We start from the raw sequence: 27,242 nt of genomic DNA on the forward strand, positions 1-27,242 counted from the left end.
ATCATTGCAATACTTTTATTAGATATAAATTTCAGTAAATTATATTATATGCACATACATTGAGAGATACAATTTTTAAAAATAAATCTACCTTATCGACTAAGTAGATTTATGTATGAAAGGATATATGAAGTAGTCTCTATTTCTGGCTATAGGATCGTACAATTCGTGTGATTATAAACCCGCGGTTGCTTACGGCATGGCGTTAGCTAAGTCGTGTGTCATCGTGCGTTGCAGATGAAAAGTGGAGTACATTTGTAACGCTTTTATTTTACATGTTGTATACTAATGAAAAACTTTTTATACAAATTTTAACGACAGGTGAGGATTTCAGAAAATGATAACACCAGTGCCTCGAAAAGTAAAATGATATTCGTGGACGAACAATGTTAAAGATACAGTGAGGTTTTGATATGGCGGCAAATTTTACTTTGATGATTTGTTGTAAACTTCTGTGGTACTCTTTAATTAATTCATCAGTTATTCAAGTGCGAACATTTTATAATTTTTATACTAAATTCCAACCAAGATGGGTTTATTTACAGCATTACATCAAAAAATTGAAATGCTGTAGATTTGTGCATTTTGAAGCACAGTGGCGACATATCATGGCGGCGAAATTTTCTTAGCTGCAGTTGTGTATCTCGACTATTTTCATACTTAATACGTACGCTAAGGAATTTCTTTGTAAAGTAACACATTTAGTAAATGAATATATTGTATATGAAATTCTTTTTATAAAATCTCTGTTCACATTTTTATTTTGTGGATTTAAGTGATGTAATTACATTGTATTAGCCAGGCATAACATGTAGTTAATCTTTCCTGTGGATATCCTTTATATTGACATCATGACATAGATGTGAAATTGTAATACAATAGATCCATATTGATATAAAGTATTAATGTATATTTGTTTGTGCACATGTTTATTTTGCATGATTTCTAAGATTGTTCAAGATGAACAAGCGCCGTAGAACATCTTCAGTTGCAAGTCGAGGCACAGAAGATGATGGTGACGATATACCACCTGAACCGACAAAGAGACGGAAAAAAATAGATCCTGTAAGTTGTTATATATTATTTGAGATTATTGTTAGTAAAAATTTCAATGTTTCACCAAAAATTAATATTTATTTTATTAAATATTTAGAGTGACCTGTGCCAACAATTATATGATGTTCTACGTAATCAAAAGAAAGAAGATGGAACATTATTATGTGATGCATTTATACGCGTGCCTAAACGTAGACAAGAACCAGGTTATTATGAAGTTGTAACAAATCCTATAGACCTACTAAAGGTTCAGCAGAAACTAAAAACAGATGAATACAGGGACATGGATGATTTAGCAGCTGATATTCAACTCATGGTTAATAATGCAAAAGCTTTTTATATGGTAATATATATTGACTCACAGAAGTATATATTATAAAACAATATGTTATATGGTCTTCAGTTAATATTTATGTTATTAATATTATTTTATTAAAATAGCGTACATCTCCTGAATATAAAGATGCCACTGAACTCTGGGAATTATGTATAAATACAAAAAATCGCATTATGGAAGAATATGAAGATCCAGAACCTAAAGGAAAACTTATCCTAAAAGTAGGACGACTGGTAAGCAAAAATGTAATTACATACAGGTAATTAATCTATAAATACTTAATGTAATGTTAATTATACAGGCTCGGAAAGCTACAACGAAACAAGAAGATGCAGAAGATACATCTGAAAGTTCTACAAATCCTGATGAAGAGACAATGCAACAGTTTGAAGATTTATTTGCAGCAGTTATGACAGCAACAGATCCAGCTGATAATAACAGACCATTGCATACAATGTTTCAACTAAAACCATCTAAAAAAGTTTGATAAATTCTTATTGATAAAATATTATAAATATATCGCTGATTTATAAACGCATTTATTATACGACAAATTTTGTTTTCAGTTATATCCAGAATATTATGATGTAATTGAAACACCAGTAGATTTAAAAACAGTTGCAAGAAAAATTCAAGAAGGAGCCTATAGTAGCATTACAGACATGGAAAAAGATTTAATGTTAATGTGTCGTAATGCTTGCCAATTTAATGAGCCTGGTTCTCAAATTTATAAAGATGCAAAGCTTTTGAAAAAAATTATTACTGCAGCTGCAAGAAAGCAAGATATTGGCTTAAGCAGTACTGTTCCAAAAATTGCAACAACAGCACCATCAACAAGAAGTAAAAGAGGAAGTCGTACTATGGCACAGTCTTTAATAGCTCAAACTGCAACATTACCAGATGAAGATGAAGAAAGTGATGATGAAGAAGATGAACCTGCAGAAACTGAAGAAGCTGATAATCCACAGTGGCAATTATTTCAAACTATCAGAACAGCACCTAACAATCAAGGTATTTTATGAAATTTCTTTAAAATATTATGATATTGGAGATAAAAAATATTTTACAGAAATAGTATTGAATAATTCTTTTTTTCTGTATAAGGAGTTAGAATGAGCGAATATTTTTGGAAACTGCCATCAAAGAGGTTATACCCCGATTATTACAAAACGATTAAAAATCCTATTTCTTTATTACAAATTCGTACTAAAATAAAGGTAATTAATAAAACTACAAATCGTTTTATATTTTATAAGTTATTCTTGTTTAATTCATCATTTTTGTAGAAAGGTGAATATGGTACTGTGAGTGAAGTAGCTGGTGACATGAATATTATGTTTGAAAATGCAAAAAAATATAATATTCATACGTCTAGATTATATAAGGTATTAAACAATAATTTAAAAATTTCACATTTTTGATACATATTATTTATTTATACTTATATGTTTCACATGCAGTGTGCTGTAAAACTACAGAAAATTATGCAAGAAAAAGTACATGAACTGTTAGAATTTGATCAGGTAAGTGATATTTATCTTATTCAAGTAAAAATATGTTTTGTTTAAATTTTATGTTTTGGTCATATATATGATAGTGGGATTTACTTTTTTTTTATTCAATATAATAACATATTAACAATATAGTAAATGAATAATTTGTAAAAAAATATTTTTATATGTACGAGTTATTAGTATAAATTTTGAGTTAAAAGATTTTTTGTATTAAGTATTTAATCTAAACTTCTTATGTATTTCTTTTTGTTCTTGTTAACACTATTTATAGGATTCAGACTCAGATAGTGAATTTGAAAATAGCTCTCATCAACCTAAACTTATTAAACGTGCTTCAAATCTGTTAACACGTGGAAAATATAAAGACAATATACCACTGAAGAAAAGATTGTATGCACTAGTTAAATGTGTTATAGAATACGTTGTAAGTAATTCCAATTTTGATTACTGAAACTGAAGCTTAACAATACAGAATTTATTATATTATAGTGCGAAGATGGTCGGCAACCAATGTTAATGTTTATGGAAAAACCCTCTAAAAAATTATATCCAGATTATTATCAAGTGATAGCAGAACCAATTGATATGTTAGCTATTGAAGCTAATATTAAGGCAGAAAAATATCAAAGTGAAAACGAATTAATACAAGATTTTAAGGTATATTTTTTACATTATTACATTTGACGAATACATTTTATATTAATTTTTATTGTTTCGTTTTAGTTAATGTTTAACAATTGTCGCCAATACAATGAAGAAGGTTCTTTAATATATGAAGATGCAAATACCCTTGAGAGAGTTCTAATGGATAAAGTAAAAGAATTAGGTCCTTTGCCGGAGACACCCAAACCTACAAAATCAAGTGCATCTACTCCTACTAGAAATGTTGGGTATGTAGTATTATAAATGTATAACATAATTACAAAAGTATTTAGGTTTATTTTTAAGAATATTATAATTAATACAGTTTGTAAGTGTATTACATGTTTTTTTATATAATATATTAAATATATCTTTTTATAATACATAGGAGACCTAAAAAGGTTGTACCACTACACTTACAAAAATTGAAAACTATGTATGACACTATAAAAGATTATCACGACGCAAAAGGGAGACAGTTATCTTTAATTTTTATGAAATTACCAAATAAAAATGAATACCCTGATTATTATGAAGTTATTAAACAACCAATGAACATGGAAAAAATAGCGTCTGCTCTAAAGAATAATGGATACGAGAATTTGGATGAACTCGTATCAGATTTCATATTAATGTTTGATAATGCTTGCAAGTATAATGAACCTGATTCGCAAATATACAAGGTTTGTATATTGATATACATGTACATTTTTAAAGTATTTGCTTAAAATAAAGTTTTTATTAACACATTAATTTAATTTTTGAAGCAAAAAGCGCTCTGTCTATTAAAAAACTAGATATTCTGTATAATCATTACTAAAATGTTTCTGATGTTTTAATTTCTATCTAAGAAAAAAGTTTTTTTAAAGAGGTAATTGTCAATAACTTTTATGATTTTTTTATAAGAAAATACATAGAAAAATATTCTATTTTTAATTTTTTTCTAATTTCATTTAAAATAATTCATATGATCATAATGAGTGTATAGGAAATACGAATAATGTGAATGCCAAAAGTCCAATTGAAATTTCGCGCTAAAACATGGAAAGCTTGATCTGTTTACGGTTATAGTTTTTGAGGTTACGTGAAGTTAGTTTCTTTCGTAGCTTTGCCATTTCATACGGTTCCTTATAAGGATTTTACAGAATAATAAATGACTTTTATCTATGAATAGATACAATAATAAAACTGGTGTAAATATGCAATTTTATCAAAATAATCATAAATTAAACACATGGAAAAGTGAATATCTGTGAAAGTTATAAGTTTGCAACCTTTTTATATATATATACTATATTGTTGCTCAGAATGTTTGAACAAGGAAATATTAATAATGAAAATAATGTTTTTGTACAAAAGGCATTAAGAGTTCGACCTTGTTTTATTCGTTTAATGAGAGATAAGGAAGTAGATCAACGTTTATCAAAAAAATGCAAGAAGAGTGAAACAGAAGTAAACAACATTCTTTTTAGAATATTATTCATTTAATCTTCTTTTTATAAATTTTGTTTATCAACATATTAGTTCCAACATTTATTGCTATTAGTATGTTTTAGATATAATTACAATCTACTTAAAAATCATGTTATAGGATGCTTTAATTTTACAAAGATTAGTTCTTCAAACAAAATTACAATTAAGTGAAGATGAAGAAAGTGTACCAGATGTATCAGCTGCAGTTCAAGAAATATTAGCAACAATCTTCACTGCTCTTTATAATCATCAAGATGAAGAAGGAAGGTGTTATTCTGACTCAATGGCAGAACTTCCAGAACACGACATAGTTGATGGGAAAAAGTATGTTACTTTTAATTTAAATAAATGTTACCTTTATAATTTTATTTTATGCTGTTAATGTAATATGAATAATTCAATTTGTTAAATATTAGGATACGAGGATTATCATTAGATTTGATTAAAAGAAGATTAGATCGTGGAGTATATAAACGATTAGATCGTTTTCAAGAAGATGTATTTACGTGTTTAGAAAGAGCTAGAAGATTATCACGTACAGATTCGCAACCTTTTGAGGATAGTGTAGAACTACAAGCATTTTTTTTACGTACTCGTGATGAAGTAACTCGTGGAGGGGATTTATTACATTCACCAGCACTTAACTATACACTTCTTGATCTTTCTGCACAAGTTGCAGAATTAAAACGTGTTAAACAACAACAAGAACTGTCATTACCTAATGAGGATGAAAGCTGTGATGGCAATGAGACAAAAGTATGTGATATTGTATAAAATTTAATTCCACAATGAAAAGAAATATTTAATGTATTTATTTTGTTTATTTAGGATTCTGAAACAAATACTAATACAGAGGGAAGTAATAGTGATAATGGTGGGTCTATGAGTTTTAATCAAGAAGTATATAGAGCTGGGGACTTTGCATATATAGAACCTACAGAACGAGGCATGGAATATAGTGTGGTTCTCATAGAACGACTATGGACAAATACAGAAGGTCAACAAATGTTATATGGCAATTTATTTTATAGACCAAGTGAAACTTATCATGTGGCATCTAGAAAATTCCTTGACAAGGAGTTATTTAAAAGTGACGCTCATGTAGCTGTACCTTTGGCAAAAGTAGCTGGAAGGTGTTGTGTACTAAGTGTTAAGGATTACTTTAGAATGCAACCTGATGGTTTCTTAGAAAAAGATGTTTATGTATGTGAATCGCGATATTCTACAAAAGCAAGAGCTTTTAAAAAAATTAAAGTCTGGAATTTTGATCCAGATCATTTAAAGCTAATTCCAAGAGAGAAATCATTAGAACCAAAGCGAGTAATATCAGTATATAAGGAAAGATTAGAGAAACACAAAGAAGAAATTGCTGAGTTAGAGGAAGGAGAAAAATTGACAGAGAAAGAAAGACCTGTAAGTGACATTGATATATTACAATTAGAAAATATATATTATATTATGTATCATATTTTATATATTATATATCTATTTTTAGAATGTGATATTATATAATCCAGATGATGCAGAAAATACATATTATGAACAATATAATACATGTGCAGGGTCTGTAAAAACTGGAGATTTTGTTTATGTCGCAACAGATGGAGGTAGACAACAAATTGCACAAATTGATGCTATATGGTCGACAAAAGAGTATGTAACATCTTATAAGTTGCTGATGATTTGGATGTTTATTCCAAGTAATTAATTTTTTCAGTGGAAAGTGTTATTTTAAAGGCCCATGGTTGTTAATGCCTGCAGAAGTACCACATGCTCCTACTAAGTTATTTTATAAACAAGAACTATTCCTATCTACAGTTGATGGTACTCACCCTATCGTGGCCATTGTTGGAAAATGTGCCGTCCTTGACTATGGAGAATACATTTGTAGTGAGTATATAAGAATGTAATTAATAAAATAACTAATGCACATTAATTATGAAATAAAAAGAATACATTTCAGAAAATTATTTTTATACAAATTTACATATTTATATAGGTCGACCGACTGAAATTCCAGAAGATGATGTATATATTTGTGAATCGTTATACGATGAAAGTAAAAGCCTCATGAAAAAATTAGGACAAGAAGGTTTAAAAAAATTTAATCATAATTCAGCAGTAACTGAAGACGAAATTTACTTCTTCCGAAGACCTATTAATCCAGCTAAGGTTCGTATGAAATTTAAGCATTTAGATAACATTTTATGCAAAACTTTGATAACGATATGTTATTTGATATGCTTGTTATTTGATATGCAACTAACTGAATATCATTGCTTTGCATGTGATGTGTGTGTTATAGATTCCGGGCGATGTGGCTCAGACGCAAAATCAAGTCAAGTCTGTTACTCCTAGTTCAGCTCAATTTGAAATGGTAATTTCTATTTATAAGTTTTTACCTTTTGGTTAATGATACAAAGAGATGCATGTTTTTTTAATAATCACACGCAAGCTCATAACTATTCATATTAAAAATTGTGCAACTTCAATATTGTCATAAAATTTGTTGTATATGCAAATATCACTTGCGTGTGATACAGGTTTGCATCAATTTGTATTTAAGCATGTTCCTCATTTTATGCCGGCATATTCATTTTTCTTTCTTTTATATTTGTTATGTATATATTTTGTGTTTTGTTTACATAAAATATTTTTTGAGATATCAGTATTATGTAGGACTAGATATTATTTTTAATAGATTTCAATTCAGAGCACCTGTTGGGTTTATCTCTAATACATGTATGTATATACATATATGATATACGTAGAATACCACCAAAAAGTCTCGCTTCCATGTCACTCTAACCCAAGTAATATAAAAACAAAGCATTATGCTTTAAATGGAATGCATAAGTACTAATATTTAAATAGCTACAAGATTTAGAACATTTATTCAGCAGTTCAATTGAAATATTAAAAGGATATATAAAGCCACATAGTAATATAGTATTAAATTGTAGTATTTAATCAGATGAAATCTATTACCTTCGATAAGAAATAGAAAGGATTAGTCATGTTTATATAAATGTCGTGATATCTATGGTCAAGGAAAATTTTAATTAATATACGAAATTGTTACATCACTCTAAAATATTAAAAAAAATATTCATATTACATTCGGTAACGGATAATGAACGTAACATAACATAAATGGTATAGGAAGCATCACCATTGTTACCGAAGCTGGAACCCGATGTACTAGGCATGGGAGTAGGATTAGGAGTGGGAGTAGGAGTAGGAGTTGGGGAGGACAGCATGGATGCTGGTGGTCCACCGTCCGTTGGATCTGCAGAAGCTCAACCGGTGCTCTCCAATACTCAGACACCTGTGTCGACTAAAAAGGTAGGACTTATCGTGATATTATTTGCTTATAACTTGTTCATAAATAGCATTTTATTTATTTCATTTTATTTTTGTTTAGAAAAATATGCCAGCATATACATTTTTTGTTTTTGCACCGTTTAAACTTTGTCATCTAACATTAGAACGACAATTAGATGTTTTACCTCTAAAGGTATAATATCAATATCCGTTTTCATAAGGCAGTGGTATTATAATTTGTGTTTTCTTCTGTTTAGAAAACGGCGGGTAAGAAATTAGTTACGGGCTATATTTTATATTCGAGTAAAATGCGAACGCAGATTACACAAAACAATCCTGAATCATCCTTTGGGGAGATTAGCAGAATTGTTGGCAACGAGGTATTTATTTATTTTTTACTGTTGATTTTCCTTTTACTATAAGAATTTATTGAAGGAAAGGAAAGTATGTAGATTCAATTTTTTGAACACAATATTAAAAAAAGATTTAATGAACTTCTTTTGTAAAATATTGTAAAAAGGTATGTTATTCTGCATACTTCATCTTTCTTTCAAATATGACACAAGTACGGTATATCTAGTGAATAAAAATTATATACGATTTATAAATTAATCTGAATATTAAAATATATATTTCATAATTTTCACTTATAATTTATTTATCATACATTTTTTAGTATAGCATTTGTTATTATACTAATATGTTCTATAAATTGTATTGTATGAATTATATAAATTATTTATATGCATATGGAAAGTAGCTCTGTGATTGAAATTAATTTCTTACCATTTCATGACTATTTTATATTTGTTCATCAAGAAGGTCTGAAAAGTTAATTTTTAAAGAAATGTCAGATTATTTAAAACAAAAGTGTGCTACATAAATATTTTTTTATATTTCAGTGGAGGAAATTGCCAGCAGGAGAAAAACAAGCTTGGGAGGAAAGAGCAATTAAAATGAATGAAGATGGTGGGCAACTTAAAGGAAATAATGTTTCAGTAGGCACTAATGCTTTACAAGATGTAGTTTATGAATGTTGCTGGGATAATTGTGACTGGCAATTTGAAGATATGACCGATTGTATCGACCATTGTATTGCGGAACAAAATGGACATGTTCAATCGTCTTTTATTAATGCTGCAAGCGGTAAGTACTATCTGTATTATTTTATATACAGAGTGCACAAAAATGTTGGAGAAAAACTTTATCAAAACATCTTAATAAATATGAGTCTAAAAACCGTTTTGAAGTTATGGGATGTTTAGTGTACAAAAGTACAGTGTATAGTAAACGAATTACTTCATTAAATAAGTTGATACAATGAATCGTAAAATGTTGCCAAGAGATACGGGAAACGCCGGGGATCAATATTTTACTGAAAAAACATCTCATAACTCCGAAATTAATGGTTTTTGAACTCACGTTTATTAAGACTTTTTTGCTTGTGTTGATAAATACTATACGTATAATTTTTTTGTACACTTTGTATATATATATATAATATATACCATCACGGACGAATAAAATCTTCAATTTTTGAAATATATATTCTAATAGATGTCGAATTTCAATGTCAATGGCGTGGTTGTGGCCGTACGAAAAAATCTGTACCTCCATTTCCAAGTGTACAAAGACTTGCAAGGCACGTTAAGGAAGTACATATCCTTAAGTCAAATGGACGTATAATACCTCCTACGGAAAGAAGCAAGTATGATGTCAAAATGCTACATAATGAAACAATACTTTCATATTTATAATACAATCCGTTTACTTTCATTTACATTTTTTTAATTATAGAAACTATATGGCATCAAAAGGTCCAACGATATTGCCACCAATGGAAACAGGTATATTATTTATTTCTAACAAATTCAAAGTAATATTTATTACAAGTATTTTCTAATTTTTCTACATATCATTTTTATAATAGAAACATCAGCAGCTGCTACGCAAACAAGCAACATTTCTGGTGCTAAACAACCGGAACCCATGTTTGTTGCTGTTCCTCCAAGACCAAGTCGCGTATTACATTCAGATGCGTACTTACGGTAAGTAAATTGAATATTTTTACTGCAATTTAATTTATACTTGATTATTTTACTGCAAATATATTGCAATTACAGATATATTGAAGCACTGAATGTAGAAAATCGGTACATATCAAATTGGGACAAACAAATGAATGCTAATCCTGATAATACACAAATCCCTGATGTAACGAAATTGCCTGCGGAATGGTTAGGCAATGGTGTAGGCAACCATGGAAATGTGGTAAATGCCTTATGGACACTCAGGAACATGATGATGCGAGATGTGTTAGCCATCAATAAAACTTTATAGTTTATAACATGTTAAGATTTATAATCTTTAATATTCGATGCTACCTTAAAACTACAATTTTCAGGTCCGTCGATGCTAGATGAAAGACTGAAGATTTATTATTTGGACAAGTATATTTATATTTTTAGATTCTTTTCTTCTCATTTTACGACACTCACTAATTAGTACCTCAAATTTAACTTACTTATAAATTAAGTTTTTCCAGTGATTTTCAATTTGTAATTAGAACTAACTAAGAAATTGTCTTTCTTATTATAAGGTCGTCAATGACAAATAATAGATCTGCAATGTATTTATCACAAATAATTCAGTTTAGCAAAAAACGAATTTTTTTATTAAATGAAAACCATGCTATATGAGCATTATTTTCGATACTTCGTCTATGGATCTGTTAGGAGTAGAACGAAAATATTACGCTGTAAGAGCCACCACTTTGTAAATATCTCGCTATTTTTAATTTTAACGTTTCATAAAAAAATTTTGTATTTTGTGTATCGCGTATCATGAAAGTGTGATTTGACAATTAACTGTATTCATACTGTAAAATGAAACTATGCTGTAAATATAAAATAATGCATTTTAGAAAACAATTTGACACAGAGAATGCTATAATTGTATCTATGAATATTAATTTTATGTCATACAATCATACATTTTTAATGTAATATTTTCACTTACTTTTTTAAAAGAACTTTGATATAAAAAATATTTAATAACCGTTATTTCTGAATTTTTTATAATATTGATTTAATAATTTCAATAAGTACCTTGTATATAATTAAAGATAAAAGTAATTTTTTATGCCAAAATTACATAAAAACTTCCTTATTGTACAATCAAAGTATATTACATGCATGGAGGTAATGAAAATTGTTTATTTGAGATTCGGTTTATAATGTAAAACATAAAAACGTACAACTGTGGTCTACAATTGCATTAAAAAAAATTATCGACTTATATAAAAAAGATATCATCATTACATCATGTTAACTTATTGAATTTAAAAAAATACAATTTTTGTTACTGTATCATTTATGAATAAAACTGGTTGTTCTTATTAAAAAATGAAATTAGTTATTTTTAAATATATGTTATATATTAAACGAAAATAGTATTTTATTTTTATTATAATATAAAAAATATATGTGAACAATATTTTAATTAACATGTTAGAATGTTTCAAATAAAATAGCGACATAAAATATTTGTCCTTATAGTATCATATTTTACTTATACAATATTTCTATTATATTATATTGCTTACTTTTCAACTATTATTTTCTATCATTAAACATATTTAACATAAACATATTTTGGATGATCATATTAACTAGGACGTTATTTAAAAGAAATATATTTTAATTATCTCTTTATACAGTTTCAGTAATTACATTTGAAACAAATGTTTTAAATTTTATATCTATTTTTGCTTATTTATGTCGTTCAATTAAGATGTATTGTCTGCCAACATATTGGTGTAGTTTTTTTACAAATATGTACATAAAAGAGTAGAAGAAACTTGCAATATTATTTAATGAACAAACAAGATTTACAAGTAGTACAATAAATTTTATAAATTTAAACGAATCAAGTGTTACTTCATCATATTTTATATATTTATATCTTGAAATGAGAATTTTGAATTAAAAGTCGCTCACCCGCCCACCATTTTGCCAATCCCCCCACTTTGTTGGATCTTTTTCGCTATTTGTTATTAGTTCTCCATTATTTGGATCAGTTTCCACTAGTACTAAGTCCACGAAACGTTCTTTTGGAGGTACCCCTATTATTATATTTTTTTATAATGATTGTATCTTATAAATTTATGATAATCAAATCTCATATTAATTTTAACTGTTATTTCATGTAACATATTACAAATTATACTTACTAGGTATAGGTTGCAATTTTAATTTTTTATGAAATTGTTTCATTCTTATTGATTCTTTTTTCTCACCTTTTGCCTCTGGTTCTTTAACTCGCAATAAACTACCTATGTATGCATATAGCAAAGAAGTATCCAATATTAAATTATCAAAATTATTGCTTTACAAACGAAGGCTTATATCTATGTTAGATACCTGTTGAAAATTCTTTCGATTTAGTATATATTAATGATTTTGTAGAAATTTTATGTATGGAATCGACTATACTGGTATTAATATGTTTCAAAACGAGCTTTAACTTCAAAATATCCATATTTGTAATATCTTGTAATATCCTTATTCTTTTGTTATACTTCTGACACACATTTCTTACAAATATGTATATATAATCTATGTACATATATACAATTTTATATAAGTTGTCAGATGTTTTATATTTTCCTTTTATCATTGTAATTTGATACTTAATTGTTTATCCATTAGTTAAAAATGTTTGTAAAAGTATAGTATGACAGAATAAAGCATGATTCTCTAAAAGTGAAGGCTACATTTTTTTAATGTAAATATAATATTTATTATTTTATACTTTATACATATACACAGTAAGTTTTTATTCTAATTTAAATTGCTAAATTATACATATTTTTAATTGTACATCTTGTATAAACTATATTTTTTATGTACATACAATGCACTAAAAAATATTTAGAAATCTGTTACTCGACCTTTCCTTTCCCAATCACCATATCGTGTTGGCTCTGGTCCACGTGGACCTCCTACTTCACCTGTTTCCGGATTAGTATCATTTGGAAATGGTTTCAATGGTTCTTTTTCTTGATAAGGATGTTTGCCTTCTTCCAGTTCTTCCAATTTTTCTATTGCATGTAAAACAATTTTATTTTACTACCACTATTTTTATGAATAATTAATATTATATATTTAATAAATTTCTTAAGGGGGTATTCTAGTCTAGAGGCATGAATTTCGGGCGATTTTTGAAGCTCTGTACAAACGAAACAAAAAATATTTTTGCTATCCTTTTTTTTAGAATTTGTTTATTGATATTTTAAGATTACGTAAAAAATTCACCGAAAAAAACTCAAAATTCACAAAGTTATGAGCTGGCAAAGTGGGTGGTGCCAAAAAAAAGGGTGTCCTGGCGTGCATGATTTCAACCCTTTTGGTCATCTGAAACAAAAAATGCGAACGGATTCTTAATTAGTATAGATGCCGCTATAGCATGAACCTTGGAAAAGTCAAAACAACATTTTTTCACAAAATGGCGGCCGTTTGAAGGAAAGTTTCTTGTTTCGCATGTTTTTTTAACAATTCCGAATGTTTAAAAAATAGTAAAATTAAAAATTTTGATCTGAGCGTGGTTCAGGCGATAGAGGAATGTTATAAAGAACATTCATACCAAATTTCAAATAAATCGGTTCATTAGAACTTGAGATATCGTGCACGCCAACTCGAAAAAAGTAGTTTCGAGAAAAACGCGTTTAAAGTTTTGAGACAAGTTTCCGGCAATTTTACTCATAGAATGGTACAGCATACTTACATATCGGCGATTCCTGCTCCATACAAGAAACCTTCCTCTACTTCAAAATGCTTATTCTCCGAAGTTCTTTCATGGAGACGAGCAGTCCTAGCTTCCTTTGATGCCTCTGAAGCTCGGAGTTCAGAGCGCTCGATGCGAACTTCGTCTCGCCTGACTGCGAACGCATGAGCTTCTGGGCCAATCGTGATTCCCATGACACTTAAGATTTTTAATATGGGTATAAAACCTTCATTAAAAATACATACTGCGAGGAAAGTGGAAATTTGAATTGTCTGCGTTCCTGCGTGGATGTACTTTGGAGTAAAAGTCCATATTAATGAATTTAACGATTCGTTATTATTTTGGGTTTCAGAACCCAAACATCGTTCCAGTAAAGTATCAGTTGATAAGCTTTCATAAATTGGTTTTATTACTTTTAAAACGTCGTCATTTAGAGGAGAATTTTCATGGTCAAATTCGTCAATAGTACCGTCGGCCACAGCTTTTTGCCACTTGCACCAACTAGATGAACCAGGTGAACAATTCATGTGTTGAGGATTCTTGTTGGTTGAGATTTTATGATAGTAGGTTGCCCACACATCTCTCTTCATGTCTTTAACTGAATCTGGATTTCGACGAATTGCCAAGCCATAGAATAAAGATAATTCATTGATAACCTCATCAGTGAGTTTACCAGCGCCTTTGCCGCCAATACCTTTATTATCCTTTTTTGCTTTACGCAACCGTGCACCCATATTACTACTATCGGGTCATCATCATAGGGGTTAATATAAAGAATGCCTTTGAAAGTTTTTGAGTCACCATCTCCAATGTATCGGACATATTTAGCATTATGCTTAGCTTCCGACCTTTCAAACATTTCAACAATCGCGTCAACCTCCATTTTTCCGGTGCTTCCTTTACGATTTATGGTACAAGATTTCTCATGCTCTTCATACCAATCTTCATAAGCCTTGATGTAATAATTTTTTTTGTGTTTCCATTGATTTTACTATGGTATCTAGGCAAAAACTAGATTTTACTATGGTATCAACAACTTTTTTACTGTATTTACCAACGAGCGTAGTAACACCAAAGAGAGAATTGAATGCTCTTTTTTTCCAGGTACCATCGCAGGAAACAGTCAAATGGTTGGGATTAGCTGTAGGATCAGACTCTAATATTAATTCCTTTTCTTCTTTTACAGCTTTTGAAATAATTTGATTGTAAACTGCTGAAGCGGCCACGTATAAATTGTTAAGACAGCTATAATATGTGCTAATGGTCAAGCCTTGGCAAATGTCCATCATAGTACAAAATATGTTGATACCTTCACTTCCAACTCCTAACAATCTTATAGCTACTACAAGTCTACGATTCACTTGAAATGCTTTATTGATAAAAGGCGATGATTGAATATACCGTACTTTCTCACACCTACATTGTATAGCAATTTTAAACCCTAATCCATGAACAGCTATACGAAAAAATTTAATATCTTTCTTACATGTAGAACACAGAATTAACAATGAAAGTGTGGTAAAAACAGAGAAAAATTCTAAAATACAATAGCCGTAATTGTTATTAATTAAAAATTCTTCATCTTGCGAACTTTTCAATTTTGCTGCAGATGCACTAGTGAAACTGGTTTCTTCTTCTACAGTAAATTGATTACCGGAAAATCTTCTCTTCTTTGGTCTGCATGCCCGTTTAGAGCTGAATTTTGAATGTTTTTTATCCATTTTACTTTAAAATCTCAATATATAAAACAATTTTTGCTTCAAATATTTATAAAACGTTGTCAGAGTTAGCACGTACACGTTGCTTGAAGGCTGGCTCAAAACTAACTTGAAATAAGTACTAAGATGAAAAAATTCCGACAAAATACGTTTGTTTGGCCTTGAATTAAAAATACCTTAAAAAAGGCATAAAATACAGTAATGATTTTATGAAGGTTTTCATACGTAGGTACTCGGGCAGCGTCTACCGTTTATTGCTCATTTGTCCCGGTCGGATCGGAGCACATGCCGCGTCACAAAAATGGCTATAATTTATAAAATCATTGAAATTTTAAAAAATCCTTTTAAGGGCATATTCTTGAATGTCTAAACTTTGGAAATATGAAAAAAATTTTCGATTTTTTCAAATTTCTAGACTAGAATACCCCCTTAAGGGCATATTCTTGAATGTCTAAACTTTGGAAATATGAAAAAAAATTTTCGATTTTTTCAAATTTCTAGACTAGAATACCCCCTTAAGATAAATAAATACCTATAGGTGTACGTTCTCTTAATTTTTTTCTAAATTCACGCATTCTTGGACTCTCAGACATTTCATTTTCCTTTGAAAAGAGGATTTGAAATTCTAGAACCAAAATTGTCACATTATTCTTTATATTGTATTTAATACTGCAGATATTGTATTTAATTTTTAAAATACTTACGCATATGTAGAAATTTAGTTGGAAATTTTGTAATTTCATGATTTACTTTTAGTAATTTACTAAAAGTTATAACATTTGTAAACATAACCTTATTCATTATAGTCTTTATATCTTTCTACGATTAAAACGAGATTATGTATATCATACCATACTGAAATTACATAAGAATATATAAGAAATTACTGTTAATGATTTTGTTATGGCACAATTGTTATCATACATAATACTTTATATTATATATATATTTACAGCATTAAAAAAGTATACAGAAGATATCACTTATAGTAGGTGGTGAAACAATAAACTGATACATTTAATTTTATATAAACATAGAAGTGAGCACAATAAAAATGACTATTTAATATCTCAGTGAAACATCAAAGCTTGTATGACAGCCGAATTTAATTGTTAAGGAAATAACTATTAAAATCTCATATGATCTCATTTTATACCTATTCCGTTAACTAGAACTGTAGTCACTAGATTTCATTATTTAAATTTTATTGTAACAATTAAATCTATTAAATAATGTATTAATAAACATAAAAATAAAAATTAGATATTGCATTTCTTTATTATAAGCTTTAAGAAAACTAAAAATAATTTATTTCCTCATTTGACTTCTTAAAGTAGTGTTTTTGTTGTCAATAGTGATATCATTATTTGTTATCAATTTAAAATAAAGTAGAGTTTAATAAGTCTAGTTGATATGTTTATACTAGAGGTAATCTAATCAATTACTATTATAACAATACTGATAAAAACGCGTAATATTTCAAACTTAATATATGTATATTAGAATTAAGATAAATTAAATATTCTTTTTTTTATTCTGAATAGGTTAGAAAAGGTTTACAAATTCATTTATCAAATTTTGTATAATTTAATAAAATGTGTTTATTACAGTATTACTCATCGTACATTTTAAATGATATGGTATTCTCTTTTAAGAAAAATTAGAACAGAAGAAGATTAATGAGGGAGATTAGTGAAAAAAAGAAAAATTAGAATAAATGCAATTTTGATGTTAAGTTGAATACAAACATACAGTTTTAGCTGTATTTAAAATTGTATTTAAAACCATTTTCGAATTGTTGTGTATGTTACTGTGACACTAAAAAAGTCGATTTATGTTCCTACTGGAAACATTATTTTTCATAATTGCATTATTTTTATCATGTCAGCTACAAAATGTATTAATTTTGATGCGATTCTTTTAATATTTGTCTCTAAGATTAAGATTTTTTATTAGAAGTTGATATAGAATATAGAATATATATGTACTCAAATGTGCAAAAACATTTATTCCTTTAAGTAGGCCATGGAAAAGTGGTTTTGTATTTTGCAATATGAAGTTTAAAATATATCGAAATTATTAAGTCTTATATAATCTTTATATATGATTGTCATACAAAAAAGTCTTTAAATAATAAAATAATCATTAATAAGTAATAGTGTAGTCTGATGCATCACTATTTACCCATTTTTTATTATATACTGCCAAAAGTAAAAAAATTAATGCCTAATGTATGCAATTCGTTATACAAGTATATTGTCTAACCTGAAATATATAAAGAAGGAAAATAGATGTATTATTGTTTTGTCTTAAATTTTATAGTTTTAAAATATACAACTTATGATATACTATAATTATATTTTTATGATGTAAAATGCATTTCATATGCTTCTTAAGGAATACTATGTTGTCAAACATACGTATTCTACAAAAACAAAGTTATAAATATGTTACACAAATGACTGTAAGAGATGCATTAAATGCAGCTCTTGACGAAGAATTAGCACGAGACGAAAATGTATTTATTTTGGGAGAAGAAGTTGCACAATATGATGGTGCTTATAAAGTAACAAAAGGTCTGTGGAAAAAATATGGTGACAAAAGATTAATTGATACACCTATAACAGAAGCTGGATTTTGTGGTTTAGCCATCGGAGCAGCACTTGCTGGTCTAAGACCAATATGTGAACTTATGACATTTAATTTTTCAATGCAAGCTATTGATCGAATAGTAAATGCTGCTGCTAAAAATCTTTACATGTCTGCAGGAAGATATCCTGTACCTATTGTATTTCGTGGTCCAAATGGTAATGCTAAAGGTTTAGCAGCACAACATTCTCAGTGTTTTGGAGGATGGTACATGAGCATACCTGGTTTAAAAGTTATGTCACCAACAACTTGTGAAGATTATAGGGGTAGTTTAAAAGCTGCTGTTCGAGATCCTGATCCTGTTGTAATTTTAGAAAGTGAAGTTTTATATAATGTTCAATTTCCTGTATCAGATGAAGCTATGGATAAAGATTTTGTTATACCCATTGGTAAAGCTAAAATTGAAAAACCTGGTAAAGATATTACTTTAACTGCACATGGTCAAGCTACCTTGTATACAATGCAAGCAGCAGAAATTCTGGCAGGAGAAGGGATAGAAGCAGAAGTGATTAATTTACGTTCTCTTAGACCAATAGATTGGGATACAATTTTTAAATCTGTTACAAAAACCCACAGACTTATGAGTGTAGAATTAGGTTGGCCTATATGTGGAGTAGGCTCTGAGATTGTGGCAACAATAATGGAAAACCCAATATTTTTCCAACTTGATGCACCAGCAGTCCGTTGCACTGGTATTGATGTACCTATGCCATATGCAGAAAATATCGAATATGAATGTACACCAAAAGATCATCATATTGTAGATTATGCTAAAAAAGTTTGTGGTGTAAAAATATAACTCTGCTACATGTCTGAAAAAGATTGTATAATTTTTTTATATGATAACATTTTTTTGTATAATAAAATATATTTATAGTAATAAGCCAAAGCTGAAAAAGTATATACAAATGCAATAGTATTGCATTTATATAAAATTGAATATGCAGAATAAAATCATGCTTTTGTAATCTTAAAACTGAATTTAAAATAAACACATGTATATTATGTCTTTAAAAATTATATTCTTATTTAATGACTCTTAGTTATTAGGGTACTGATAGCAGGTGAATAATTGCATTACTAAATTGAATTTTAAAAAATTCTTGTATCGTGTAGCTTACTAAAAAAAAAAAAAGATTCATTTGAAAATTGCAATATGTATGTGTCTAATGTTGATTTCAGAATATTTAAATTCAATGCTGTACTGATGGCCTTCAGGATATTGAATGTTGAAATATATTGGTGATCATACTGATTGCTGTACAAATGAAGTTCATTTATAACTTGGCTTCTTAGGTAGGTCATATTTATAACAATATTACAATATTATAATTAAGCAGGAAATAATTTTAATTAAAAATGTAATTTTTATATTTGGTAGTTTATAAATTAGTATATTGAAAACTAATGTAATAAAAATAAAGGAAAATAAGGAAAAATATGTGATAAATAGAAAATATATAATAAATTATGAGAATTAGAAGAAGGTCATTAACATAATGTAATTTAAATATTTTTTTTTAGCCACACACTCTTATAATATAACAATTATGAGTTTGAGAGAAAGGAATACGTTACATAATACGTTTAAAATCTTTCTGTCTACATATAGTAAGAGAATGCCTATCAGAGAAATTAATTTATATTGACAACTGGAAAAGAATTTAAATTGAATTTTAATAGAAGAAGTATAATTAATGCAATATTAAATCAAAATATTGTTATGTGCTGTAATAGAATGTACGAAGCACGAAGGAAAGTTTTTTGGTTTGCAATAATTAGTAGGATAATAGTTTTAAGTTTACAATTCTTTTTTAATTTTATATGTCCTGATCACAATGCAGATGCATTTAAAGCTCCTACTGATAATTCTGAACAAATTTCATTATATGACAGTATAGTAACATTTCTATTTAGTGGTCTTACACGATGGGATGGTGAATACTTTTTGCATATTGCAAAATATGGTTATACATATGAGAACACATTGGCCTTCTATCCATTGTATCCTATGTTACTTCGAATTATTTCTGTTCCTATAAGAAAAATATTCTTTGTATTAAATGTTAATAGTTCTATACTTATTACAGCTATGTTAGTTAATATTATATGTTTTGTAAAATCTGCTGTTATATTTTATGATCTTAGTAAGGCAGTGTTAAAATCAACAAGTGTAGCTTATAAAGCAGCAATATTGTACTGCATAAACCCAGCTACCATATTCTTTTCAGCTGTTTATTCAGAATCTTTATTTGCATACTTATCATATTACAGTATGTTAAGATCCATTAAATTAGATCCATATGTATCTTTTCCAGTAGGTTTATCCATTCTTACAAGATCTAATGGAATGGTTAATATTGGTTTCCCTATATATTATCAATTGCAAAATTTGTTACATACTTATACAGAAAAAAATGTAAACTTTTCATTAAAAACACTTTGTCAATTTATTTCTAAAATAGGTACATTAAAAATATTTTGTCTAATGTTTAATACAATAATTATATCAATAATTCCATTTGTTTTGTTACAAACATATAATTATCTTATGTTTTGTACTCCTAATTTAAATCTAACATTTATTCCTGAACATATTACTAATTTTAGTATAGTTAACAATTTAGTGTTGCCTGGTAATAGTAATGTAGAATGGTGCCATTCAAAAATTCCAATGGCATATTCTTACATACAAAAAAGATATTGGAATATAGGATTTCTGAATTACTATGAAATAAAACAAATACCAAACTTTATTTTAGCATTTCCAATATTGTATATTATGATTAGATGTATAAAGGAATATTTTTTTGAACATAAGAAGTATTTTTATACATTGGGATTTATTAAAGTTATTGGAAATGATGTAGAAACTGAAAGAAAAAAGTATCCAACTGAAATGTTAGTATTTGTTATTCATGGTTTATTTTTAACTATCTTCTGTATTTTATTTGTGCACATTCAAGTAAGCACCCGTTTAATAAGTTCAGCAAGTCCATTGATATATTGGTATTGTGCTTTGTCAATGTGTTATTTATGTCCTAATAATGATAATAATTTATATGATGATAAGGAAAATGTATTTTCTAAGTGGAAAGTATTCTTTTTAACAAAGAAGAAATATACTTTGAAGGATAAACTTATATTTTCCTATTTTATAGGATATGGAGTTGTAGGTTGTTTTATGTTCTCAAACTTTTTACCATGGACATAATTTTATATATGCACATATTGTAAAAAGATTATATAGTTAATTTATAAACTTACAATGAATGTATATACAAAAAATGTAAAATGTCACTATATGAAAGATATTGCTTCATTCTATAATGAAATATAAGATTTAATGTACATTATTATATTATCAAATAAATACTTTATTTAACATGAGATTTTTTATGTTTAAGAATTTCAATTGGTGTTAAGTATAATATTTGTGCACAATCAGGACATTCATATGCTTGTGCATTAGGTTTACGTTTAATATTGTCATGTTTTTCAACATCTTTTATATCTGCTTTAACACAGGATTGTTGGTGTTGTAATTTTTCTATGCTTGTTAGAATTGCTTGCATGTTACAATTCGAACAATGCCATTGTGTTGCTAAAATTTCTGTAGAAAGTCGATCACTCCATTCAGTTTCTTTCACACTAAAAAGAAATTATACTTTTTGGTTACTTTATATTATTTTGTTTTGTTATAAAAATATATTACTAATTTACCAATTATATGTAATAGTGTTTGTTACGCGAACTCCTCCTTTAATTGAGTTGGGTATTACTACAAAATCTGATTGAAAAGGGTTTGGATCTATCAATATGCTGTTTTCACCACATCCCACATATATTGTTTTAAGATCAGCTGGTAAAAGCCGTTTTAGTGTATATGGAACAGTTGTATGCATATATTCAATTAAATCCTGAGTAAGTGTGTACTCAAATTCACTGAAATCCTGATTTTCATCATTGCTGGTACTTGAATCTGTAAAATATTTATGTATTACTTTTAGAATATAATATGGAAATTACAACATAAATACATTTATAATATTACATATTAACTTAATATTTTTTACATGTTTCATTCAATACCTTGTAATTGTTGATTTAATAAGAAATCCCATTTATGTCGTAATTTGGTAGCTTTCATCAGTAAAATCTGACCACTATCAGGTATAGGAAATTTTAATTCTAACCAGGAATCACATATCATTCTATAAAAAATAAACAGATATTAATTCAATAAAGATTTTTTTTTTAATTTCATTATATATAATATGTACATACATTGAAAATGTACTATTTGTGTCGATTTCACGTGTAAATAAAAGTAATGTCTGTGCAGCTGGCATTCTAAGTGTATTTACTAGATAAGGCTTTGTTGTCTCCAAAAGAGATCTGTTAAATTAATATATGATCAATCAAAGTAAAAGTTTTCATATGCTATCTTAAAATATTATTAAAAGAACTTACAAATATGTTAATATTGTATGTTTTGGACTAACGGCAGTTTTACTTTTAAAACCTGGTATTGATACAATATCAGCTTCCTCCAATTGCAATACTTGGGGATGATTTCCAAAGAAACTCATTGGGTGTAAAGCAATATATGGTTTTGCTTTTGTATGAAACAGTTGCTCGTTTGTTGTCTGCAAAAGTTCATATTATGTAACGACGAATAATTAATTTATTTTAAATATATACGATAATATTACCTTACAATAATTAAATTCATCGGCACATGCAAATTGTGGATATAAACCACTGCAGAGTATTAATTTTAACATTGTTAAATCTTTATAGCTACATGCAGTGGCTGCTGTTAATAGATTTTGCACTTGATTTGGATCATTTTTCATTCGAAATTCGATATCTTTTATGTCAATTTCACCATCATCATGATCATTATCTTCTAATTGAATATCAAATGATTCTAGTTTTAATTGTTTTCGCTTTCTAGGTTCACTTTGTTTGTAGGTTCTTTTTAATGATTTTAAAAGTTTAAGCTCTCCATGTCTTATAGCACGTTCTGCACTGGACATAGAAGAATTTGGTTCTGGGAGACTCCTCAGTAATTTGCAATCCTGTTAGTTAGAAGCAATTAATTTTTAAATAAAGTTTGATAAGCTAATATTAGAAAATTAATAATTTACCTGAAGTAATTCCTTAAACTGTGCTCTCAATTTTGTCATTTCATAAAATCTCTGTTCCTCTAAACCTCTTCTTTTGCACCATTTTCTACTACTGTTACCACTACCTCTGGATTCTTGAGAACTTTGTTGTTTTACTTCTAACCATTCTCTAAATGCATTTAGTAATGTTATTGGATCACCATGATCAGATTCCAATTTTTTCCTAGACGTCTTCAGAATTATTTTTCAAGATTATTGTTTTTTATATGTAAAAAATGTATAAATTACATTTTATTACCTCGCATTCTGAATCCCTATATGCTCTATTTGTAAATGGTGTTTGTATGCTTAAGGCAGCAGCTAATGACAAGACTGGTTCTACTTGGTGAAAAATAGAACCCATTATTAACATTTTCCCTATTGTTATGTCAACAGGTAAGCGTGCAAGTGTTTTTCCAATACATGTTATTTTTTCATTATCCGTTAGCGCACCCTGTAAATTCGAAATATTACTTTATTTATATTAATCATACTCGCGTGTATAGATTATTATGTGACTTATATAAGTATATTAACATGTTCTTTTAAAGATAATATAGAATTTTCAATGTTTTCTGGTGAAGGTGGTTCTATGAATGGAAATTTTCGTGCATCTGGAAGTCCCATTGCAATCATTTGTAGAAGTAAGGAATCTAAAGGTACACGTTGTAATTCAGGAGTTGAGTATTTTTCCAAAGACATATATTCTTCTTCAGAGTATAATCTATAAAAAAATTGTTTGATTTAAGATCTTAGTACATTAAATCATGAGAATATTACGAAATATATATTCTAGTTTAATAATTGACTACGATACCTATAACATACTCCAGGTCCAGTTCTACCAGCTCTTCCTTTCCGTTGTTCTGCGCTAGCTTTGCTAATCCAAAATTCTTTGAGTCGTTGCATTTTGCATGATGGGTCATAACTCATTTCTTTTACTTTCCCACTGTCAGCAACAAATCTTATTCCATCTATAGTAATAGAAGTTTCAGCAATGTTAGTAGATACAATACACTTTCTCACTCCTTCAGGAGCAAAATCAAATACCTTTAAAAAAGAAAATATGACATCAGTTCTATCAGGATTATAAACATGAATTTTTTGAAGCAAACATGTAAAAATTTTACTTTATCTTGCTCACTAATAGCTAGGGTGCTGTGAAGTGCTAAGATAATCCAATTATTTTTTTTTTGACTATATTCTTTTGCTGCATCTACAACGGCAGTAATTTCACTCATTCCACTTAAAAATATTAATAAATCGCCTTTTTCTTCAGCTGAAAATATCAATTATTACTATGATACAAGTGACTAATTTTTTTTGTAAGAAAGTAAAATCTTCTACCTGGATATTTTTGATCAATCATTTGCATTATTTGTATATAAGGACTTGGATTGAATCTATCATTTTTATATCGAATATCTTCTATAGTAACAGGCCTGTACAATAACTGAATAGGATACAACCTTCCAGGAACCTACAAATTAGTTAATTACATACTATCATAATATCATTTTTAATGGGTTTGTCGGTTAAATGATTATAAATATACCTGTATTACTTTAACATTTTCCTTTGAAAAATAATTATTAAAAAGTTCAATATTAATCGTAGCAGACATAAGTACTAATTTTAGATCTTGCCTTTGATTAATAATACATTTCATAATACCAAGAAGAAAATCTCCATGTAGGTGACGTTCATGCACTTCATCCAAAACAATTACATCATAAGGTAATAATTCAAATTCTCCAGATAACTATGGAAAACATACAATATATCAAATATATATTACAATTACAACATTTAACATGTAAACTATATTACTAGACATTTATTATAGTCTTATTGTTACCTGTCTTAACAAAAGACCTTCTGTTATAAATGTAATTTTGGTATTTTGATTTCTTTGCTTTTCAAAACGAATTTGGTAACCAACATCATTGCAGTTTTCTGTTAATGTTTCAAAAGCAACACGTTTTGCTAAAGATATACAAGCTATTCTTCTTGGTTGTGTACAAGCTATAAAAAGTATTTTTTTATAACATAATATTTCTTGAAAAATTATAGTTTGTTCAATATAATATTTGTAATCTTAAATATAAGACTTATATTGTATGTACCAATTTTTTGAAAACCTGCTGTATATAAGTATTGAGGCACTTGAGTGGATTTTCCACAACCAGTATCACCAGCTATTATAACTACCTGTTCCTGTTTTATTGTTTCAATAATTTCATGTTTATATTGATAAACTGGTAGATTTACTTGTGATTTCCTGAGTTTTTTTAACTTGGCAAATTTTTCTTTTTGCTTAAAGTCTAAATATAAAATAATTATGTTCTGAAACTTCAATAAGCGTTCTTTTGTTAATGCTTTAACTGGCATTACACGTGCAAATAATTCATTAAAATTATAACTTAATTTGAAATTTATGCAATGTAATTTGTGGTATGTTTCTGGCACACCGATAGTATTTAGTGAAAAATTAGGTAAAATATCTGGTGTTCTTAGTTTTTTCTGTACAGTTTCATATTTATTAACAAATCTCCAAAAATCATCAGTATCCTGGATTACATTTAAATTTCCTGAGAATATTTTATTCAATTCATGCTTATATTTATTAAAATAAAAGTCTTCGGTATTCTTATTAGTGATTTCTTGAGAAAAATCACTTTTTTGATCTAAAATCTCTTTTTTATCATAATCTGTACTGTATGGTAATTTTGAATCGTATTTACTTTTCTTTTGTTCATCATCATATTGATATTTACGCCTAAATTTATTATTAGATTTGTATCGTGAACTCATATTTTAATTAAGAAAAGCAGCGTTTTAAATTGTCTCATGTAACATAACCTTAGCAGTACGTTTATAATATTTAATTATATTTGTGATACCAGTTAATATTAATTATACTTATTATTTATTACAGCTTTACTAGTGGCAACTTTTTATACAAATGTAGGCTATATCGATTTTTATTTGACTTTTTATACTACAAAATATTTACATAGTCGACTCTCTTAGAAGATAGAACTTAGGTTTTAAAACACAATCTACATTTTTCTATGAAACACTTCCTCTTTACAGCTCATATTTTTTGTTTTATTGCATGAGCGAAGTTTGTTTAAATTAATATATTTACATCTTTTTATGATTTAGCAATTTTTTATCTAATTGTCTCAGAGAAAGCCACTGGTTCATTGCATTCATTATATTGATATTTAACATTTGTCGGTAATAATACGAAATCAATACTAATAAATTTAATTCTTTAATTATCTTAATTTTTTTTTCTTAAAATTAAGTTATATAAATATAAGAAATCAAAAGCATATACATAAATACGTATAATTTAAATAGTATTTTCAGTACTTCTCTTGTATCAAAAACTTTTGAAAAATTAAACTTTTTTTGTTTCAATTCCTAAAATATCGATGATTTTGATTGCAAATGTGATTGTTATGTAATACTATTAATCACGTTTTTAGTATTTATATAATCAAATAAATGTTCATAATCCTTTCTAACGGGTCGTCGAAAATTGATTAAATAATAAATTGTACTT

General features: G+C 27.9%; 5 protein-coding genes across 22 annotated transcripts; 2 read left to right on the plus strand and 3 right to left on the minus strand.

Annotated features, from left to right (window-relative positions):
• Positions 1-156: 156 nt before the first annotated feature.
• LOC126878324 (protein polybromo-1) lies at positions 157-11,408 on the plus strand. Of its 9 annotated transcripts, none has more exons than XM_050641004.1 (27): positions 157-321; positions 951-1,065; positions 1,154-1,399; positions 1,498-1,626; positions 1,695-1,874; positions 1,960-2,404; positions 2,498-2,610; positions 2,680-2,778; positions 2,854-2,916; positions 3,179-3,331; positions 3,397-3,564; positions 3,631-3,797; positions 3,938-4,232; positions 5,141-5,346; positions 5,439-5,778; positions 5,851-6,435; positions 6,518-6,675; positions 6,740-6,912; positions 7,022-7,194; positions 7,328-7,399; positions 8,185-8,367; positions 8,604-8,726; positions 9,249-9,492; positions 9,904-10,054; positions 10,144-10,193; positions 10,277-10,394; positions 10,470-11,408. In XM_050641004.1, the coding sequence occupies exons 2-27, from the start codon at positions 961-963 to the stop codon at positions 10,684-10,686; spliced, it is 4,956 nt and encodes a 1,651-aa protein (XP_050496961.1). In that variant the 5' UTR covers positions 157-321; positions 951-960; the 3' UTR covers positions 10,687-11,408. The 9 variants fall into 9 exon arrangements, with proteins under 9 accessions (XP_050496961.1, XP_050496963.1, XP_050496966.1 ...); XM_050641006.1 differs by having other exon boundaries at positions 174-244; positions 322-1,065; XM_050641012.1 differs by having other exon boundaries at positions 177-1,065; positions 5,851-6,019; positions 6,296-6,435.
• A 639-nt stretch (positions 11,409-12,047) lies between these two features.
• On the minus strand, positions 12,048-13,023 carry LOC126878303 (uncharacterized). Its single transcript, XM_050640951.1, has 3 exons — positions 12,768-13,023; positions 12,578-12,679; positions 12,048-12,469 (listed from the first exon to the last, which is right to left on the minus strand). Exons 1-3 carry the CDS (start codon positions 13,021-13,023, stop codon positions 12,330-12,332), a joined length of 498 nt encoding a protein of 165 aa, XP_050496908.1. The 3' UTR covers positions 12,048-12,329.
• Positions 12,429-21,887, plus strand: LOC126878299 (pyruvate dehydrogenase E1 component subunit beta, mitochondrial-like). Of its 4 annotated transcripts, none has more exons than XM_050640941.1 (3): positions 12,429-12,463; positions 19,680-19,793; positions 20,022-21,887. In XM_050640941.1, the coding sequence occupies exon 3, from the start codon at positions 20,221-20,223 to the stop codon at positions 21,709-21,711; it is 1,491 nt and encodes a 496-aa protein (XP_050496898.1). In that variant the 5' UTR covers positions 12,429-12,463; positions 19,680-19,793; positions 20,022-20,220; the 3' UTR covers positions 21,712-21,887. The 4 variants fall into 4 exon arrangements, with proteins under 4 accessions (XP_050496898.1, XP_050496896.1, XP_050496899.1 ...); XM_050640939.1 differs by lacking the exon at positions 12,429-12,463 and adding an exon at positions 17,160-17,276; XM_050640940.1 differs by lacking the exon at positions 12,429-12,463 and adding an exon at positions 19,296-19,561.
• LOC126878302 (succinate dehydrogenase assembly factor 4, mitochondrial-like) lies at positions 13,122-16,985 on the minus strand. Of its 6 annotated transcripts, none has more exons than XM_050640950.1 (4): positions 16,802-16,985; positions 16,553-16,703; positions 16,381-16,473; positions 13,122-13,447 (listed from the first exon to the last, which is right to left on the minus strand). In XM_050640950.1, exons 2-4 carry the CDS (start codon positions 16,647-16,649, stop codon positions 13,278-13,280), a joined length of 360 nt encoding a protein of 119 aa, XP_050496907.1. In that variant the 5' UTR covers positions 16,650-16,703; positions 16,802-16,985; the 3' UTR covers positions 13,122-13,277. The 6 variants fall into 6 exon arrangements, with proteins under 6 accessions (XP_050496907.1, XP_050496905.1, XP_050496901.1 ...); XM_050640948.1 differs by lacking the exons at positions 16,553-16,703; positions 16,802-16,985 and adding exons at positions 14,131-14,734; positions 14,825-16,153; XM_050640949.1 differs by lacking the exons at positions 16,553-16,703; positions 16,802-16,985 and adding exons at positions 13,662-13,760; positions 14,376-16,153 and having other exon boundaries at positions 13,373-13,447.
• On the minus strand, positions 21,840-26,933 carry LOC126878298 (probable ATP-dependent RNA helicase DHX34). Of its 2 annotated transcripts, none has more exons than XM_050640938.1 (15): positions 25,795-26,933; positions 25,527-25,693; positions 25,224-25,430; positions 25,016-25,148; positions 24,813-24,947; positions 24,486-24,642; positions 24,206-24,392; positions 23,928-24,122; positions 23,651-23,860; positions 23,213-23,581; positions 22,971-23,146; positions 22,785-22,895; positions 22,590-22,711; positions 22,221-22,479; positions 21,840-22,148 (listed from the first exon to the last, which is right to left on the minus strand). In XM_050640938.1, exons 1-15 carry the CDS (start codon positions 26,480-26,482, stop codon positions 21,875-21,877), a joined length of 3,390 nt encoding a protein of 1,129 aa, XP_050496895.1. In that variant the 5' UTR covers positions 26,483-26,933; the 3' UTR covers positions 21,840-21,874. The 2 variants fall into 2 exon arrangements, with proteins under 2 accessions (XP_050496895.1, XP_050496894.1); XM_050640937.1 differs by having other exon boundaries at positions 24,486-24,718; positions 24,799-24,947; positions 25,795-26,931.
• Between the last annotated feature and the right edge of the window lie 309 nt (positions 26,934-27,242).

The sequence above is a fragment of the Bombus huntii genome, chromosome 2 (assembly GCF_024542735.1).
Source record: "Bombus huntii isolate Logan2020A chromosome 2, iyBomHunt1.1, whole genome shotgun sequence".
NCBI classification, from domain to species: Eukaryota; Metazoa; Arthropoda; class Insecta; order Hymenoptera; family Apidae; genus Bombus; species Bombus huntii.